Here is an 18995-nt window from a genome sequence, read left to right on the forward strand (position 1 = left end):
TAACTTTACAATACAACGACGAGATTAGAGAAACACAGTATTTATTACAACAGCTCTGATTGTACAAAAAGAATGTATCGTAATGATTCAACGAAAATTGAAATATAAAAGTATGAGACAGTTTGAAATTGTTTGACACTTTTTTTCTCGGTTATGGGTGACATTTTTAAAATTAAATTTGACATGATTCTAAACAAAAAATAGGTTCTGGAAAGTAAGTGAATCCTCAGCGTTGAACAAACGAAAATTAAGATCAATATTACCGATGTGGTCGGCCGTAAATAAAAATATATCGGACACGGATGACACTTCTTTCCATTTGATTTCGACACAATTGGATCTCGGAAAGAGTAAAATGGCTCCCAGACGTAGTCAGCAAGAGGGTATCGAGTATTCTATCAGATCGGTATCGCTATCTTTATCGATTTCGAATAAATACGTCTCGCTCGGAAGTAAATTTCGTTCCGTTGCGAGAAACGCGTTGAAACAAAAAAAATGTTCGAACGACTCCTTCCATTTCGTATTCGCGCTCGAAACACGAGCAGTGTGCATGCACGAAACTTTTAATCGGTGGTGTATTTCTTCGATGATTATCCTCCTCGTGGTGACGTTTCGTTCCACCACGGTTGCATTTCCGCGAAATAATGCCAGCCACTCGCTTTTGAATTCCGGAACACGGGGCAATCTTACGGCGAAAGTTTCATGGGGGATTGGAGAACTCTGGGATTGTCGTTACGGTTTTCCGGGGTATGGGGCAGTTTTTCGAAAGTTGGCACCATGGTTGCGTCACACTAACGCACAGTGTGCCGAATCGTTGATACAACTGGACAAAATTCGAAATGAACTTTTGCGTTACATTTATGAATCGTGCTGCTTACATTTTTACAGACAATTAACCCACTTTTGAAACTTTTTAATATAAATAACCTGTACACACATACATACATACATACATGCATACATACATTTTTTTTTTAAATATAAATAGCCTATACATATATACATACATACATACATACATTTTTTTTTTTTAATATAAATAACCTGTACATACGTACATACATACATACATATATGCATATATACATATACACACATATATATGTATATATAATATATAATACATAATAATAAGCATAAATTATATTTAAACGATTATACACAGAGTATTTCTTTTATTTCCACACAATGGAATATCTCACGAGCAAGTAACAATATCAAAAAAATGTTCTCGCGAGTTTGTTTGGCACAAAGGGATACAACAAATTATTTATACCGCATAACGTCCCCCTCTGTGTTAATCAATTTTTTTAAAGAACTTATTTTTAATACCTTCGATTCACCGTGTGATGTTCCACCGTATCGAGATCAAACAGACACTCTGTAAATATAACAGTTTCTTAAATGTATATTTAACACAAGTATGTATACGTTATTTATATACAAAAATAGATTCATTGTTCATAAATGTATCTACATTATTCATACACGAGCTGTAAATACTCCCGACGAGGATCTTGCGTATCCTTTTGCTTCTTCCGCGAGGAATCGGTTATTCGTTGCATGGAATTCCAAGCCCCCGATCGTAAGATCAAACAGGATCGCGGTTGCATCGAGAACAATTTCCCGCGAGTAAATAAATATTACCCGGTTCGTTCCTCGTCTGGTTCTCCACTTTGTTTTTTAATCTACGTTTACGATTCTCGTAGACGTAACCAAAGAGATCTTCGATAGATGAGTGAATGACTGTCTCGATGATCGAAATCTTCCTTTCCTCTCGGAGTGTTCGGTTCTCCAACAATCGTAGAATCAATAACGAGTTCAAACAGAGCGGCGCCAGCATTGAAAACAATTTGTCGCGGGTAAATAAATATTCGCGGCTCGTTCTTCGCGTTTCGCCCTTCTCGGTTCTCCCGTCTCTTTGTTTTTTAATCGTTCGAGACGATTATTAAAGTTCGAGCCCCGTTCGCAGGGAAAACAATTTCTCGCGGGTAAATAAATATTACTCGGTTGGTTCTCTCTGTGCGTTCGTTTCTTCTCGTTTTCTTTTTTCTTTTCCTTTTTAATCATTCTAAGGGCTGTCATCGACGTAACGTAAGATCCGCGGTCTCTGGTCCGAGAATGACGCGCTCGATGATTAAAGACTTCATAGAAGTTACGAGGGATCCGGTTGTCGAGGTTTTCACAGCTGCGGGGACGTGTATATACGCGTCCTTTGATGCTCTCTCTTCGAAGTTAACCTACCAGTTGCGTTTATATCAGTCACGGCGCGAAAGAAGATGAAGGGAAGGCGAAGGTGACTGGTACGTGAGGTAGGTCAAACTCGTGGCACCGTGTGGTGCGGAATAGAAATGAGGAACGGAGCCGAAGAGATCTCTCCTGCATCGATTACTCCCCCCCTCGTATTCTTGAAACCGGGCATTGCGAAAACTTTCTTAAAGGTGGAACTGCTCTGTTTGAAATAAATATTACAGTCTAAACAAGCAGAGAACAGAGCTATCGATTCTATTGAAATATATTTGGCGACTCTAAATTAAAGTATGCTAGGAGAAGGGAAAACGGAAATATAAGGAAGTGGGGATAAGCGTTTCATCCCGGGCCTGCTAGTGGACTCGTCAGTAAGGCATCCTAGCAGGCCCTGCCTTATACGCCGGGACATTGGAATATCGGTAAGAGGTCGTATATATAGTGATCGGAGCAGGTACGGGAACTTGCGGGAAACGGTTGGTGGTGAGTTTCCCTCTGGTGGCAAGCGTGGGTAGTGCCGCCACATATAGTTGTTCGGAAAGTCGTTTCGTTTTTTTCGGTGAAAATGAAATACGATTTTCTTTTAGAGCGTACAAACATTTTGGAAAACGAAATTGACTTTTCCAACGACCGAATATATTATTTATTTTATCGGTTAGTTTTCTAAATTAATGTCTAGATTGTATGGTGGAACCGGTGGAAGTGCTGTGTTTGAAATAAATATTACAATCTATAGAAGCAGCAAAAAGAGTTATCGATTCTATTGAAATATAGTTGTTCGGAAAGTCGTTTCGTTTTTTTCGGTGAAAATGAAATACGATTTTGTTTAGAGTGTACGAACATTTTATTAAATTGTATATTCTCCATTTTGGAAAACGAAATTGACTTTTCGAACGACCGAATATATTATTTATTTTGTCTATTAGTTTTCTAAATTAATGTCTAGATTGTATGGTGGAACTGCTGTGTGTTTGAAATAAATATTACAATCTAAACAGCACTATCGATTCTATTGAAATATAGTTCTTTGGAAAGTCGTTTCGTTTTTTCGGTGAAAATGAAATACGATTTTTTTTAGAACGTACGAACATTTTATTAAATTGTATATTCTCCAATTTTGGAAAACGAAATTGACTTTTCGAACAATTCAATATATTATTTATTTTATCTATTAGTTTTCTAAATTAATTTCTAGATTGTATCATAGAATAAATTTCTGTCAATTTTTAGTAACAAAGATCGAGATTTACAGGGTCGTGAATTAATCTCGATTCTTGGTAAAATGAAAATTGTCGAATTTAACAATTAGTCCGTTTGGTGAAAATAGTACGAAACACTCGTTCGAGAAAGAAGAAGAAAAGATTGTACAGTAACAAATAATTGTTCCGATGGAGAGCTCGTTCTGATCGCGATTTATAAAAAATGAAAATTTCAATTGCACCAAGGGTGCAGTCGCGTTTATTTTTCTATTAAATCGTAAACGGGATCGTTTTCCACGTTTTTAACGATCTTGGAAAGCGAGTTACACGTCGTCTCGTTTTCCCCGTAATTTTTCATATAAACACCGCGGAACAATTTACACCCTCCAGTAGCGTCGAAATTGTTCACGTGAAGCTCTACGTTTCTAACGGTCGTTTTGTCGGCGACCCTCGAGAAAATAGCGCCGCGGCGTCTCAAGATCATTTGTCGTTGATATTTATATCACGCGGCGAAGGAAGCAAAGAGGAAAACGCGAGAACAGCCGCGCTGCGTGAGGGTAGGTCAGCCGCGGAAACGCGAATCCAATGGAGAGAGAAGAAATAAAAATGGAAAGAAAGAAAGAAAAAAAAAAGGAATCGAGCGTCTCAAAGCCGTTGGTTCTCCGCGTGTACTTGGCACACGGTTTCTTTCCATCGTTTCGCGAAACTTTTTCCTTCCGTTGGGCGTATCCGTTTTCACGTTGTAACCGATGCTCGACCACGGTGCGAGCTACTGGTCCACAGTTTGCGAGAAGTCACGTGAAAGGAACGCGGGTCTTACCGGTTGCGAGCACGTCTTCTCCCATTTAATTGTAAAAATCGTACAATTGTAAAGACAAGTTACAGGGTTGCAAAGATAGGTCGTGTAATTGTAAAGAGTGGTCACAGACTTGTAAAGATCGTCATAAATTTGTAAAGATAAGTTACAGGCTTGTAGAGATAGGTTACAGACTTGCAAATATAGGTTACAGAATTGTAAAGATAGGTCACAGATTTGTGAAGGTAGGTTACAGACTTGCAAAGATAGGTCACAGACTTGTAAAGGTAGGTTACAGATTTGCAAAGATAGGTCACAGACTTGTAAAGATAGATCATACAATTATTAAAATAGGTCAGAGATTTGCAAAGGTAGGTCAGAGACTTGCAAACATAGGTCACAGACTTGAAAAGATAGGTTACAGAATTGTAAAGATAGGTCACAGCCTCGTAAAAATAGGTCACAGCCTCGTAAAAATAGGTCACAGACTTGTAAAGATAGGTTACAGACTTGTAAAGATAGGTCACAGACTTGCAAAGATAGGTCACAGACTTGCAAAGATAGGTCACAGACTTGTAAAGATGGGTTACAGACTTGTAAAAATAGATTATTTAATTATAAAAATAGATCAGAGACTTGCAAAGATAGGTTACAGAATTGTAAAGATAGATCACAGCCTTGTAAAAATAGGTCACAGATTTGCAAAGATAGGTCACAGACTTGTAAAGATAGGTCACAGCCTTGTAAAGATAGGTCACAGCCTTGTAAAGATAGGTCACAGCCTTGTAAAGATAGGTTACAGAATGGTAAAGATAGGTCACAGCCTTGTAAAAATAGGTCACAGATTTACAAAGATAGGTCACAGACTTGTAAAGATAGGTCACAGATTTGCAAAGATAGGTCACAGATTTGCAAAGATAGGTCACAGACTTGTAAAGATAGGTCACAGATTTGCAAAGATAGGTCACAGACTTGTATAGATAGGTCACAGACATGCAAAGATAGGTCACACACCTGTAAAGATAGGTTACAGCCTTGTAAAGATAGGTCATACAATTATAAAGTAGGTCACAGACTTGTAAAGATAGGTCACAAAATTGTAAAAAATAGATCATACACTCGTAAACATAGACAATACAATCGCAAAGACCGTCGAAAGGAATAAAAATCGAAAGAAAGTGTCATGCCCGGGTACACGAGTACCACCTTCGGTACCATCGTTCCTCGCCAATTACAAGGCAACGAACAGGGTATTTCGGCGCGGCGCGCAGAACTCGCGAGCCTCGCAACTCGCGCGAAATGTACCTCCCGCGCCGTGTCCACTCGTCGATGGCAATTTTCACATTTTCCCCGACGCACTGAAATTTCCCCCGAGAAATAAAAATAGAGGCGAGAAATCCGTCTCGGAGTTACTCGCCGCGTTCTCGTCCGCCCCGTTCCGGGACATAATACGCTTTGTTCTTTTATTTCCATGCGATCGAGCGGGTGTATACATAATAGAAGGAATGAAAAAAAAAAAAAAATGGAAAAAAAAAACAAAATAAAAGAAAAGAAAAACCTATAAACTCTCGAGGCGTCTGGCACGAGAGCTCTCTAACCGGATAAACGAAAGACGCGGGACGTCCGTCCCCGCTTCCCGTGCAACGACGTATCTCTGGTCGACTTTCAATTTGTCCTTTCAATTCGTCCCCTCTACCTCGCCCGCGAGATGCAAACGTCCACGCTTATTACATTGCCAGCTTCACGAGCCTTCCCGGAACACGCGCAACGATTCGAACAAGCGCGAGCGCACGCGCGGCGCTACCTTGCGCGTGCACTTGAATATCGTAGGATCGTACTCGGGGGAAATACTCGGTTTCCAGGTATTTCACGGCATCTTTCTTCCAGAAGGTTTCTCGGCCCGTGCCGGGCAAATTGATGTCGTAATTGCAACGCTTCATCACTTTTTCACATGCTACCGGCCGGTTGAATGGGATTGGGACGAGATTACGGACAGGGAGCTCGTGGAACACGGCTCCCTAATAATAGAAAAGGCTCGCCGGGGGGCATCAATCGGCGGTGGTGGAGACTCGCCGCGAAAGCCCTGCGTCTTATTTAATTCATCATCTGTGCTCGGCGACTCGGCGCGGTTAATCTCGGGGCCATTTATAAAACCCGATCAATATCGGGCGAGTAGCCCCGTGATTTATAAAACGGATAAACAGCAACGTGCAAAGGTTTCCTACTTGGTCCCGGTGAAGGAGGGTATACCGAGGGAGGGAGAACAAAAGGATAAATATGTTACGTCGGTATCTGTTCGTGAATCTTTCATCGTACATCGTGAGCTCGGGATTCTGGATCGTGACTACGGGCGCATTAAGTTTCGCATTAGAGGGGTGGTCGTAAGTTCTTCCTATGACATTCTCTGCCCCAGAATCTGTATCGCTCTCTATCCGTATTGGCTCCGTTTATAGAACCGAAACGTTCAACCGTAGATCGGAGCACGCTATTATTGTCACCGAGCTCTGGAGACAAATACGGTACAAATCCGAACCGATAACGCGTCGTCGTCTAATCTCGACGATATCCGAGACGAGGGATTCGATCAGAGAATCGTACTTGAAGCTGGAAACTCGAAGCTAACGATTCCTTGGTCAGGGAGGATCTAACCGATGTAGACGATTCCGGAACACTGTTGCGCGTCGAGTTTGAGGACGCAAGATTCGACTATCTCCGAACCGGGTAGGTATCGGTGTTAACCGAGTTTGACGTCGCAAGATCGACGATCCTCAAACCGGGGCAATACCGACGTTAGTCGATTTGAATGATACGAAATCGATGATCAAGCCGGAGAGATATTGGTATTATCGGAGTCGGATAACGCAAGATCGACGGTCTTCAAACCGGGGTGGTACCGACATTACTTAACTTAAATAGTACAAAACCGATGGTCTTGAAATTGGAGAATACTGAGGTTACTCGAGTAGGATGGTACGAGACCGACGAGCTTCAAACCGGGGAGTTACCAATGTTACTCGAGTTGAGTGACACAGGACCAACGATCTTCAAACCGAGGAGATACCGACATTACTTGAAGTCAGATGACACAAAACCGACGATCTTCAAATCGGAGAGATATTGTCATTACCAGAGTCAAACGACACAAAACCGACGATCTTCAAACCGAGGAGATATTGTCATTACCAGAGTCATATGACACCAAACCGACGATTTCCAAACTGTGGAGATATTGTCATTACCAGAGTGAAATGAGTGACACAGGATCGACGATCTTCAAATCGAAGACATACTGACATTACTTGAAGTCAGGTGACACAAAACCGACGATCTTCAAACCGTGGAAATATTATCATTACCAGAGTCAAGTGACACAAAACCGACGATCCTCAAATCGGAGAAATACATGTATTGCCAGTGTCAAGTTCTACAAAATTGACGATCTTCAAACCGGGAAAATATCGACGTTACCCGAGACGAACGACAGGAAACCGACGACCTTCAAACCGGGGTAATATCGATGTCACCGGTGTCGAATGACAAAACTGACAACCTTTGAACGAATGTCGAACGTACCGACGTTACCCGAATCGTCGCGATCCAACGGTAGCGGGGATTCGAGCGATTTGACATTGCAGACTCCCGGTGAGCCGAAACACTCCAGCGTAGGCACTCCAGTCGCGAGGATATCGACGGAGTTGGGTTACTTAACCCCATCGAACCCTATCGACTCGAGGCACTCAACATCGTCGAACTCCCCCTCGCGAGGTAGACTCGTACCGGGTCTGTCATTTTTTCTCGTCCACATCCCCGGTAATTTTCAAGATTGCTCCCACGGAAGGAAGGTACGTTGCCTCGGATATTTTTCTCGTTCACGGTAATTTTACACCAAGACCCCGGTAATAAAGGAAAGTACGTATTCTTTAAATTTGCCTCCCATTCAAACGAGTCTTCATTAAAGCCTCGACGTCGGGCTTTTGATGTTTGCTCCACGGTCGTCGTCTTTGATTCCGATCGGCCATCTTCTTGATTAGAACGCTTTCAGCGTCTTTCGTACAACTTTCTTCTTCTTCTTTTTCTTTCTTTCTTCCTTTTTTTCTTTTTTTTTTTTTTACCGGCCGTTCCGCCCCAGGGTCGCGAAATTTTATTAAGCAGTTCCGCGACGCAGATTCCATTACCCGGTATCTGTCCGCCCAGATACCGTCGGTCTTCGAGCGAATACGTTTCCGACGAACAAAGAGACGTCGAGGGATCACCTGTATTCTTATCGCGATTCCTGGCCGTTTCTTCGTCGTATCGTTTAAGCGATAGGGTGCCTTTGTTAAGGCCGCCGAGAGACGCGACGACGGGCGAGAAAAAGGGAGGGAAGACGCAGACGGTGGTATTGAATTTACACCGCACTATACCGAGATGCAACAAAAGATCTCCTATTCGAGTTTCGGACTGCACAAAGGAGCTTTGCTTTCTTCGACCCGGATGGAAACGCCGGATAATTAAGTCCGGACCGTGGACGCGTTCTTCTCGCGTGGTAAACATCGCGTTGCCGAGTATTCGTAAGGCAATATTGTCTGTAATGAATCGTCCGTTACTCGTCGTCGTACGACGGAATATCTTCGCAAAATTCGATACGACATCGAAGCTTTATTTTGGTTTCGTCCACCATTGAAGAGATCTTCGTCGAATTTGACTCCTGGGAGATACTCGAGAACCCCGTAAATTTTTATACTCCGAGTTACGAGACACTGGAGGGGAAAATAATGCCAACGGTGATTCCCGCTTTCGAGCGATAAAATCGGGATTGGAGGTTTCCTCGAGAACGGGGTAGGTAGCGATACTTATATTTCCCCGAATCGAGGTTAATGTGTGAATACAAACAGTGTGAGGGTGGTAATGTTACTTGAAAGTCACGATTTGAGAATCACTTGAAAGATTACTCGTACTTGAAAGAATTGTTAATGTTTTCCTGTTTGCGAGTATGCTGTAGAAGTTGTAAAAATTGATTTCAGTTAGGGAGAATTGTAAGGGAAAATCTAGTGCCCGCTTTCAAGAAACAAAATTAGAACTGGAAGTTCGTTGGAGAATGGTAGTGATTTTTATCTCGAATAGAGGCTATTGTATAAATAAGAATAGTGTGCAGGTGGTAATGTTACTTTAAAGTCACGATTTGAGAATCACTAGAAAGCGGGGATTACTCGTACTTGAAAGAATTGTTAATGTTTTCCTGTGTACGAGTATTTTGTAGAAGTTGTTGTAAAAATAGATTCGAGTTGGGAGAATTGTAAGGGAAAATGTAGTGCCCGCTTTCAAGAGACAAAATCAAGTTTGGAAGTTCGTTAGACAATGGAGTAGGTAGTGATTTTTTATCCCGAATAGAGGCTACTCTACAAATAAGAACAGTCGGGGAAGTTTAAGCCCGGTTACTTGAATCCGATTTGAAAATTGTCACTCGAAAACGGGAATTACTCGTACTTGCGAAAAAGGATCGATATCCTCCGATTCAACGGTGTATTTTCGAAGCGTAGCTTCGAGTCGGGAATCATCGAAGAGGAAAATAAGGTTACGGTAATTCCCGCTTTCGAGCAATAAAATCATAACTGACAATTCGCTCGAAAGCGGGTTAGGTAGAGATTTCGCAAAAAGTGTCTCTATCTCGAGAAGGAAGAGTTTTCGGATCAATGTTCTTTCGACCTTTTTTCATCCTCTGGGAAAGTACATTACCGTAGCAAAGTTTAACCATTCCCGAAGCACCCCTAGGGAGGAAACGTTGATAGTTAAATAACTCCGATCTCAACAGGTGACGCTTTTCCGTATACGATCTTTTTCATTTTCGATACACCGAACGAAAATAAATCGTAACTGTCTCACTCATAAACTAGTAATTAGTAACTCCTTGAAAGTTTTTCCTATCGAAGTCGTTTCTATTTAGTCTCCTAACTATGATCATCACTCGCTATCGATCGAAATTCGTACGATTCGACAAGAAAGCGGGCAGTGAATACGCGCGATATTTCCATTCGTGGCGAGATTTCACGAAACAGAGAAATGGAGTACGATGGAGACGTCTGCCGTTCCTCTTTGAAATTGATGACGCCGCGGGACCAAGTTTGTCGCATGGTATCGCGACTGGATCGAGAACGGAGTAGTTTTTCCGGTTAAAAGGATTCGCGGGCGGCTCGTATTTTTCACCGAGCAAACGTTAGGATTCGTAAGCCGGCTGGCTGTGCTCCCTATCGTCCGGACGCAAAGCGTCCCGGCGGAAGAAGTTGCAGCTTAAAAGTGGGTTTGGCAAGGCGCCATGCTGCGTCATCGTTCGGAGACTCGAGTATGCCGGTGTGTAGCTACAGGTAAACGTACACCTGGTCCTTGAACGTTTTCAATTGGCGGTTCTCCGTTCGTCGATCGAAGCCAACCAACACCGATTCCTTCGAAACTTTTGCATGCTTTCTTTCTTTCTTTCTTTCTTTTTTTTACGTTTAACGTTTCGTCGACCAAAGACGGTAAAGACCTACCATTTACTCGAATATACGACAAACATTCCTAGTGAAACTCTTGGACCGAGTTAGTCGCTGGATCACGGATGATTTAACGCGCATCTACAGTTGGGGATACTCGAATCTTCCTGCAATATTTATGGCTTCGATTGGCTACTCGTTGAGTATATTATTCGAGGGTTGTAGTTGAATGGAAATACACCGAGCAGTGTTTGTAACGATTTTATTTAACGTGGACGTTGTAAATAAAATTAATTATTCAGGTCGAGGGAATATTTCGAACACGATATGCCGTATAATGTTTCACGAGTTTATAGTTTTCAATCTATATTGTATCTTGAATACAGGGGTTGGTAAATTCTGTATCTTCTTATATTCGTATAACGTTTATACTTCGTAATATTAAGTAAATCAATGACGACAAAGTTGAACGAAAAGATTTAGATTTGTACAGTGAACGTTTTTTATAAGGGGACTGGGCTTATTATTGTACTATATACTATAACTATATTATTTTAGACGAAGTTAAGGATCTTTAAAGTGAAGAAAATATACCGAAAGAAGACTGTCAAGAATTTCTATCCTCGATGTTCTACAAATCGAAGATCGTTGCTTAGAATCTTGAATAATACTCACCGAACGTACACTCGTAAAATGGTAATCGGTTCCTGTGATTATTGCTCCTTTCATCGAGGGAGAGCTACACGGGTATCGAAATTCGTAGACATTTAGTTAGACGAGCAGATGCATGATGAGGCTGGTTTGCATTCTGGTCGATTGACTCCATCCCTGCTTGGAAATCGAATCTTTCGTAACTCGATTGAATTGGTTTCGTGAACGTAAACTCGATCGAACCGATTTCGTGACCGTAAACTCGATCGAATTGGTTTCGTGAACATATACTCGATCCAATTGGTTTCGTGAACACAAAATCAGTCGAATTGGTTTCGTGAATGTGAACTCTTTCGAATCAATTTCGTGAATGTGAACTCTTTCGAATCAGTTTCGGGAATGTGAACTCTTTCGAATCAGGTTCGTAAATGTGAACTCTTTCGAATCAGTTACGTGAACCTGAACTCTTTCGAATCAGTTTCGTGAACGTAAACTCGATCGAATCGATTTGGTGAACATGATCTTTCGATGGAATCGATTTCATGAATATGAACTCTTTCGAATCAGTTTCGTGAATGTGAACCCTTTCGAATCAGTTTCGTGAACGTGAACTCTTTCGAATCAGTTACGTGAACCTGAACTCTTTCGAATCAGTTTCGTGAACGTAAACTCGATCGAATCGATTTCTTGAACATGATCTTTCGATGGAATCGATTTCACGAATGTAAACTCTTTCGAATCAGTTTCGTGAACGTAACTTCGATCGAACCGATGTCATCAATGTGAACTCTTTCGAATCAGTTTCGTGAACGTAACCTCGATCAAATCAGTTTTATGAACGTAAACACGATCGAACCAATCTCTTGAACATAACCTCGATCGAATCGATTTCTTGAACATAAACTCGATCGAATCGATTTCTTGAACATAAACTCGATCGAATCAGTCTCACGATCATCTAAACTCTGTTCCAAATCAACGCGATCGATATTTCACGAAATCGATGCGATCGAAGACCGCGTGGATTTTCAAAATCCGCATGTTAACACGCTGGGGATACGTAAATTGACAACGTCGATAAATTCGCGAATATTTGTACGATTGGAGCGCAGCCACCCCGTCAGTTTTCAGCCCCTTCTCGGTAGTCAAGTTACGCGAATCTGGAAAACGGGACGATAAATTTACTGACCGTTTCCCCGTAGATATATGGCACTCTGGGAAACACGCTCGCGAGATCCTAAACGTAAAGCTTTTTAGAGCCTTATTCCGCAGCCGCGCGGAATGAGATGTGTACGAAAACGTCGGATTTGAATTCGAGATAGGACAACCGGGGAATATTTCACACGGCTGCCGCTTTTACGTTGCATCGTGCGCGCGTCCATTATTCGCTCGTAGCGCGCGACAGGGATTTCGTTTCGTTTCGAAAACGATTCTTTCGGTCGTACGAGAATGATAAAACAAGTTCGGTGAACGTGGGATACGGTTTCGAGAACGATTCACCGTACGATATTCCGCTCGATTTCGTCGCGGTAAGCTGTACTCGAGCTTCTTGTTTTCTAATATACCTTTCGTGTTTTCTGTTGCAGGAAGTATTGCACACGATCAGCGCGCCCAGCGGGCAGGTTCGACGTATCGTTATCTTCAAGAAAAACGGCGTTCAAGCCATGGTGGAATATCCTTTTGCAATACACACGTACAGATACCGAGACACGCTACCCCCGCTACTCGGTGGAGTCGCGTTTTACGTATGGGTCGCGAGTACGAGCTTTTCGAAGCACGATAGATGGGCTTAAAGCCCAAGAGGATCTCCATCGTGACACACTTCTTCGGAACGACTCTGTGCAGAAGTTTGTCGGTCACGTGCTACCGTTACCAAGCAATGAAGATTTATAACCGGAACTGAGAACCGTCAGGGCCGAGTTACCGGTCCTTCCGGTCCCGGTTATCTCAAGTATACTGTACCGAGTATCGACGAGTCCGCGCAATCATTGCTTGCACTGTTTCGCGGAAACGTTGGAAATTGTCGAACTTTCGAGATATTGTTTCTACGATGATCCAAAGTCGAGCGTTTCGAGTGTTAACTGTTGGAATTTTTCCAGTTCTGGGTTTCTTTCACGCGTTCGGTACACCGGTCAGGATTGTTAGAGGCTCTTGGGATCCGGGAACGAAGAAAACGAAACACGAATCGGAAATGAAAATTCTGCGAACGGATCGCACAGATTGGAGCAGTTTTGGAATTTTTGTTGAATTGGTATAACAGTGACGGTTATTGGATAGGTTTTGAATCACTTGTTGAGTAATTTTGTATTTTAATATTCGGATTATAATGGTTACTCTATTATTCGAATTATGGTATTCGAGTATTCGAATGATAGCATGAGAGTACTTAAGTACTCGAGTAATAATACTGTGAGAGTACTAAAAAGAAATTGAATAAGGATAGTATGAGACTACTTAAAGAAATTGAATAAGGATAGTATGAGACTACTTAAAGAAATTGAATAAGGATGGTATGAGACTACTTAAAGAAATTGAATAAGGATAGTATGAGACTAGTTAAAGAAATTGAATAAGGATAGTATGAGACTACTTAAAGAAATTGAATAAGGATAGTATGAGACTACTTAAATACTCGAATAACGATACTGTGAGATTACTTATGTACTCGAATATTGAAACTATGAAGTTACTCAAGTATTCGACTAATAATACTATGAGACTACTTAAGTACTCGAATAATAATACTATGAGACTACTTAAGTACTCGAATAATTATATTATGAGACTACTTAAGTACTCGAATACCGATACTACGACACTACTTAAGTACACGAATAATGATACTATGAGACTACTTAAGTACTCGAATAACGATACTTTGAGACTACTTAAGCACTCGAATAACAATATTCAACTACTCAAACAGTTGAATAACGATACTGCCTACTCAAACAATCGAATAACGACATTCACCCACTCATACATTCGAATAACGATATTTGACTACTCAAAGATACAAAGTTTAATCCCACCGTCGAAATACCTAGAAAATATTCCAACATTAAATTACTTGTACAGTCTCGATCTTGCCCCTTAAAAATAATATTCTCCGCGTTCAATTTTTTAGTTTCATTTACGGAGGCGTATTCCTGTACTTACTATATTTAGTATATCAGGGATTCGTGCAAACCCGGGAGGAAAGTAATAGACTACGAAAAACTCTCTTGAATTTGGTTATTCGAGGAAATATGCTGGATAAAATTTGAGTGCAAAGTTATGCAACGTACTTCGCGGTAACGCTGTGCACATTGCGCGAAGGATAAAAATACCTGGTTCTATATACACGAAAAAGAAACAACAAAAACTTACCAACGTTCCTCGCAATGGTATTAATTTTCAATTTTAGTTCGTAAACGGTGCTCGAGCCCCGAGCCGATGGAGATCCTCTCTCTTTGTTCGTAATAGTGAATTCACGAAACACAGTGTCTATATATTCTTAACCGAATCCTCCGTAATCACGTTCGACTCGGTGGAATCGGCGACGAGAGCGAAGGAGACACTTCACGGAGCAGACATATACTCCGGTTGCTGCACACTGAAAATCGACTTCGCAAAGGTGAGTGCATAAAACTGATTCTCTTTCACGATTTTTGTCCCTCCGCCCTACGCCGAGAGAAAGTACCTCTCACGGAACGAACCGAAGGTCCGCTCATTATACGTTACGGTTCGGACGGATCTGGAAGGGGTTGAAACGCAGAGTTAAAAAAAAAAAAAAAGAAAGAAAAAGAAGAAAAGAAAGCACGAAAAAGAAGAAATAAGCCTGCTGAGTTTTACCGTTAATATTCATGAGAAAGAATCCTACGGAGAAATGCTTCCGCAAATAATGGAAACGTTCTAAATTCACGTTCCTCTTACATAATGGCGTCTGTACTCATGGTACCATAAAACTCGAGGAAACGCGCTCGTTTCATTCGTTTTACGTGCTCGTTACATATTCCAATTACACGCGCGCGTGTGCGGGCCACGGCGACGACGTTCTTCTCAATATTTCGCCCGACGTCTAATTAGCAAATCCAAAAAACCATGCCCGCGAATATGTTCCTTTCGGACGGGGCACGCTTTGTCCGTGTACTTCCCTCGCTGTTTTTTTGCGCACGCGCGCACTTGAAAAATTCGTCCTTGTATTTTCGCATATGCCTCGTATAATTCTCCGAGAAAGAAAAATAGAGTTTTTTCTTTTTTTTTTCTTTTTTTTTAAGTATTATCCGCGACCACCTGAATCGTCCGGCGGGATTAGAAATGTTTAAATGTATGGTTCGGACCGCTTGCACAGGGTATACAGGGTGTCTTTAAATAAGCGTTGGTTGAAATAATTACTAAACCGGAAAAATATGACGGGATTTTCTACGTAGTTTCTCGCCCGGGATCTGATAGCGCGAGAGAAAAAATTCTCTCTTCTTGAGGTGGTATCAAGGTCACTTTGTGGGTTTTTTTTAATGAAATATTACGGGTAAAAAAGAGTGACGATGAATTTTCGGTTACTCGAAAATTTAAATGAAAGTTGAAACTTTGTACAAATATGATTCAAGTGATTTTATTAATGGATTCAATTTTTGATTTGCCAGAGAAACGATTCTAGGGGTGAGAATAACTAGAAAATACGAATTTATATATTATCGTGAATATATTCGAAACTGTATAAAATGTGGAAAAGAAGTTTAATGAAAAGTTTTGTGGCATTTTATGTCCCGTAGGATAGCCGCGAGGATTTTCAAAAATATGTTTCTTTGTGCAGTATCAAGTTCCACAAAATTTTATATTAAACTTTCCTTCCACTCTCATATCGTTTCGAAGATATTTCTTTAAAGGAGTGTTTTCAATTCTCTCAAAATAAAAAATGAATCCTTTAATAGGATCACTGGAACCACGTTTGTGGAAATATTCAAATTGTTATTGAATTTTCGAGTTACAGAACACTCTTCGTTACTACAATATTTTCTAACGCGATGTTTCATTTAAAAAACACAAAATGACCTTAACACGATCTCGAGAAATCAAAGAGAGAATTTTTGTCTTCTTTGGAGCTATCAGATTCCACGTGAAAAAACGAGGACGGAAATCTTGTTACTTTTTCCTTGTATCTTCTATCGTTTAGTTAATAATTTCAAGCAGCGCAGATCGCGCGAAACACGCAAAGGGTCGGGTCAATATCTCGGTCGACGTCGTCGAGTCTACCGAATATTTGTGTACGACGAAAAAGTTTCGAAATTTAATTTGCAACAGCTTTCGTCGTCGCGGTAGCTTTTACCGTGGTAGCAACGTTAAACGAGATAGCGTACACGAGTTTATGGTCGGAGCTCTCCTGCATACCCCGTGACCCGGTAAGAATTTTGCGACGTCACGTAACTTGGATTTCACATCGAGCTAACGTGTACACACGGTCCAACTTTTATCGCGATCACTTCGATCGTTTGCCCGCGATACGTCACCGAAACGAACAAAACCGAATTCAGTTGGTGAAAAATTCTCCAAAAGTTCGCACACGTGTACTCAAACGAACGAGAACGTTTGACAGTTTTTTTTTTTTTTTCAACGTTCGAATTCTCTCAGGACGATACAGTTCGGGGCTCCTAAATGTTTAACGCGTCCTTTCGGAGGAGCGTTGAATATTTATCGACGATAAAGCAACTTCGGTCCTTCGCGTCACGGTTAAGGGCTCGTAACCCTCGTCACTCGTGAAAACGCTCGTGGTTCGACGCTCGTTCGAGTGGCGTTATATCACGGGTGTGTTTACGAATCAAACTTCGACGACAGTCACGGTGCACACCGTTCACGTTCAATTTTACATTTTTTTTTTCACGCGCGAACGCAACTCGTACGAACTTTTCGCCTCCGTGGGAAGATAATTCTGAATTTCAACGAAAAGGAGAAAAATCGATTCGAAAAAATTCCCGACGCGGCCACTCTTAACTTGTCTAAATGATGGATGGATGCTCGCACACTGGCCATCCATTAGACGAGGCTGCAGGCAAAATTTCAAGTTGATATCAACCGTGATTCAGGAGTTACAGCGCCCACCAGCACTTTCGGCAAGGGTGGTAACTTTGAAATCACATCGCTACCCCACGCATCGTACCTTTTCATCCCTGTTCGATGTTAATTCACAGCGAATACGGTCGATAAACATTGCACGGTTCGTTTTGAAATCGACCGTGTTATTATTCTACGCGATGCATTGGCGTAGAACCATTACCCTGCGAGTTGCAACGTTATCGCGATTCTTTAATAAATCGACGTATCAACGAATGTTTCTCGTTCACGAATACGGTAATTAACAACACTTTTCTTTCGCTTAAAAAATAGTTTATTTTACTCGTTTCTATTATAAATTTATCATAAATTTCCCTGGAATAATCGAGTATACTTATTTCTAAACGAAAATCGAGTACACGAAGGTTGTCGAACGTTGAACGATAGTATGGTAGTTTCAAGTGCGTTCAACGCGAATGAAATAAACAATTATAAACAAAATGAAAAATTACAACCGTTATCTCGTAAACTTACATCGTGGAACGAAAGAAAACGTTAGTTTCGTGTCGGTTGTAACGTACTTTCGAAACGTTACGATCCACGTTTGCGAGTCTCAAACAGAATCCACGGTGAATGTATCTCGGTTGAAAAATAAACACGTACCCTCTATTTGCTATGTTTATTATTTAGCACCGGGTTGCAACAGTTCCGCGTGCTCTTCTCTGGGCGTTCTATCGTGGAAAAGATCGCAAAGCAAACAGTGACGGCTCGCCTTAGAAGGAATGAAAAGAAAATCACGTGCATTAACGTTAGGCCCGAGGCAATGAGGTCTTCCGTGTCGTTTGAAAGAAGAAAAGAGAGGCGATTCGTATAGCGGGGCTCGCGAAAGCTCGTCTTTCTCGCCTAACGAGTTAGATCTTGTTTCAACGCGTCTTTTCAATCAACGTCAACATTTTAGCATAGTTCGCCGAATAAAAAAGCCCGGTATTCTTTACACCTAGTCCAACACCACCGACATCGAAGGCAATTAACACAGTTCGCGAAATATGGCACGTTCCATCGTGAAGAATTCCACACGGTCGTTTCTTTCATCGATTCGACACAGAGTGTACATAATACCATTTGTCTAATTCCGCTTTCGCAAATTTTAAGTAACAAGATCAACGTTAAACATTGAAGAAACTTTCAGCGAACAATTTTAATCAACATTAGCGAGGAGTTACGCGGCTTTTACTCTCTTTTATGGAGCTTTTTCTATCGAGGCTCCGGTGCGTTTCGCGCAAGAGAATTACCATTCTGGAAAAGTAGTTTTCTTACTACGTGGCGCACGAATAACCGTTAAACGATCGAAATTACATTGTTCCGTTTAGCCGGTTATTTGCAGCTCTGTAACCCGCGCTGACAAGTACCGGGTCTGATGGAACTCGCTCGAATTAACCCGATGATTTAAATCGTTCGTCGTCGGTTCGAATTACCGATAATATATGTGCAAATGGGTGTTGCATATAAAGCATCCGCAGAGCACAATTTATTATCACACACTCGAGATAATGTATATCACCTGATTAGATATTCCAGCAGGATAATGATACAGAGTATCGATCGTTGTATACGAAAACACCT

The 18995-nt window shown here is 41.4% G+C and overlaps 2 protein-coding genes across 3 annotated transcripts in view; both read left to right on the top strand.

Annotated features, from left to right (window-relative positions):
• Sm (heterogeneous nuclear ribonucleoprotein L) overlaps positions 1-18995 on the top strand; it is a 336552-nt gene that overhangs the window by 124560 nt on the left and 192997 nt on the right. For both annotated transcript variants that reach the window (XM_076322115.1, XM_076322116.1), the window contains exons 4-5: positions 12929-13014; positions 14862-14958. In XM_076322115.1, coding sequence (XP_076178230.1) covers positions 12929-13014; positions 14862-14958 — 183 coding nt within the window. The remainder of the gene's footprint in view (positions 1-12928; positions 13015-14861; positions 14959-18995) is intronic.
• On the top strand, positions 3670-5800 carry LOC143152305 (uncharacterized). The gene is made up of 4 exons (XM_076322274.1): positions 3670-3693; positions 3766-4003; positions 4321-4659; positions 4744-5800. Exons 1-4 carry the CDS (start codon positions 3670-3672, stop codon positions 5220-5222), a joined length of 1080 nt encoding a protein of 359 aa, XP_076178389.1. The 3' UTR covers positions 5223-5800.

The sequence above is a fragment of the Ptiloglossa arizonensis genome, chromosome 10 (assembly GCF_051014685.1).
Source record: "Ptiloglossa arizonensis isolate GNS036 chromosome 10, iyPtiAriz1_principal, whole genome shotgun sequence".
Classification (NCBI taxonomy): Eukaryota; Metazoa; Arthropoda; class Insecta; order Hymenoptera; family Colletidae; genus Ptiloglossa; species Ptiloglossa arizonensis.

What these genes read in the sequence shown, in the direction of transcription:
- LOC143152305 (XM_076322274.1), top strand. Translation starts at nt 3,670, where the DNA reads ATGAAAATTTCAATTGCACCAAGG. An exon ending in AAATTTCAATTGCACCAAGG is followed by an intron (nt 3,694 to 3,765) that starts GTGCAGTCGCGT and finishes GATCTTGGAAAG; the next exon opens with CGAGTTACACGTCGTCTCGT. An exon ending in AACAGCCGCGCTGCGTGAGG is followed by an intron (nt 4,004 to 4,320) that starts GTAGGTCAGCCG and finishes ACAATTGTAAAG; the next exon opens with ACAAGTTACAGGGTTGCAAA.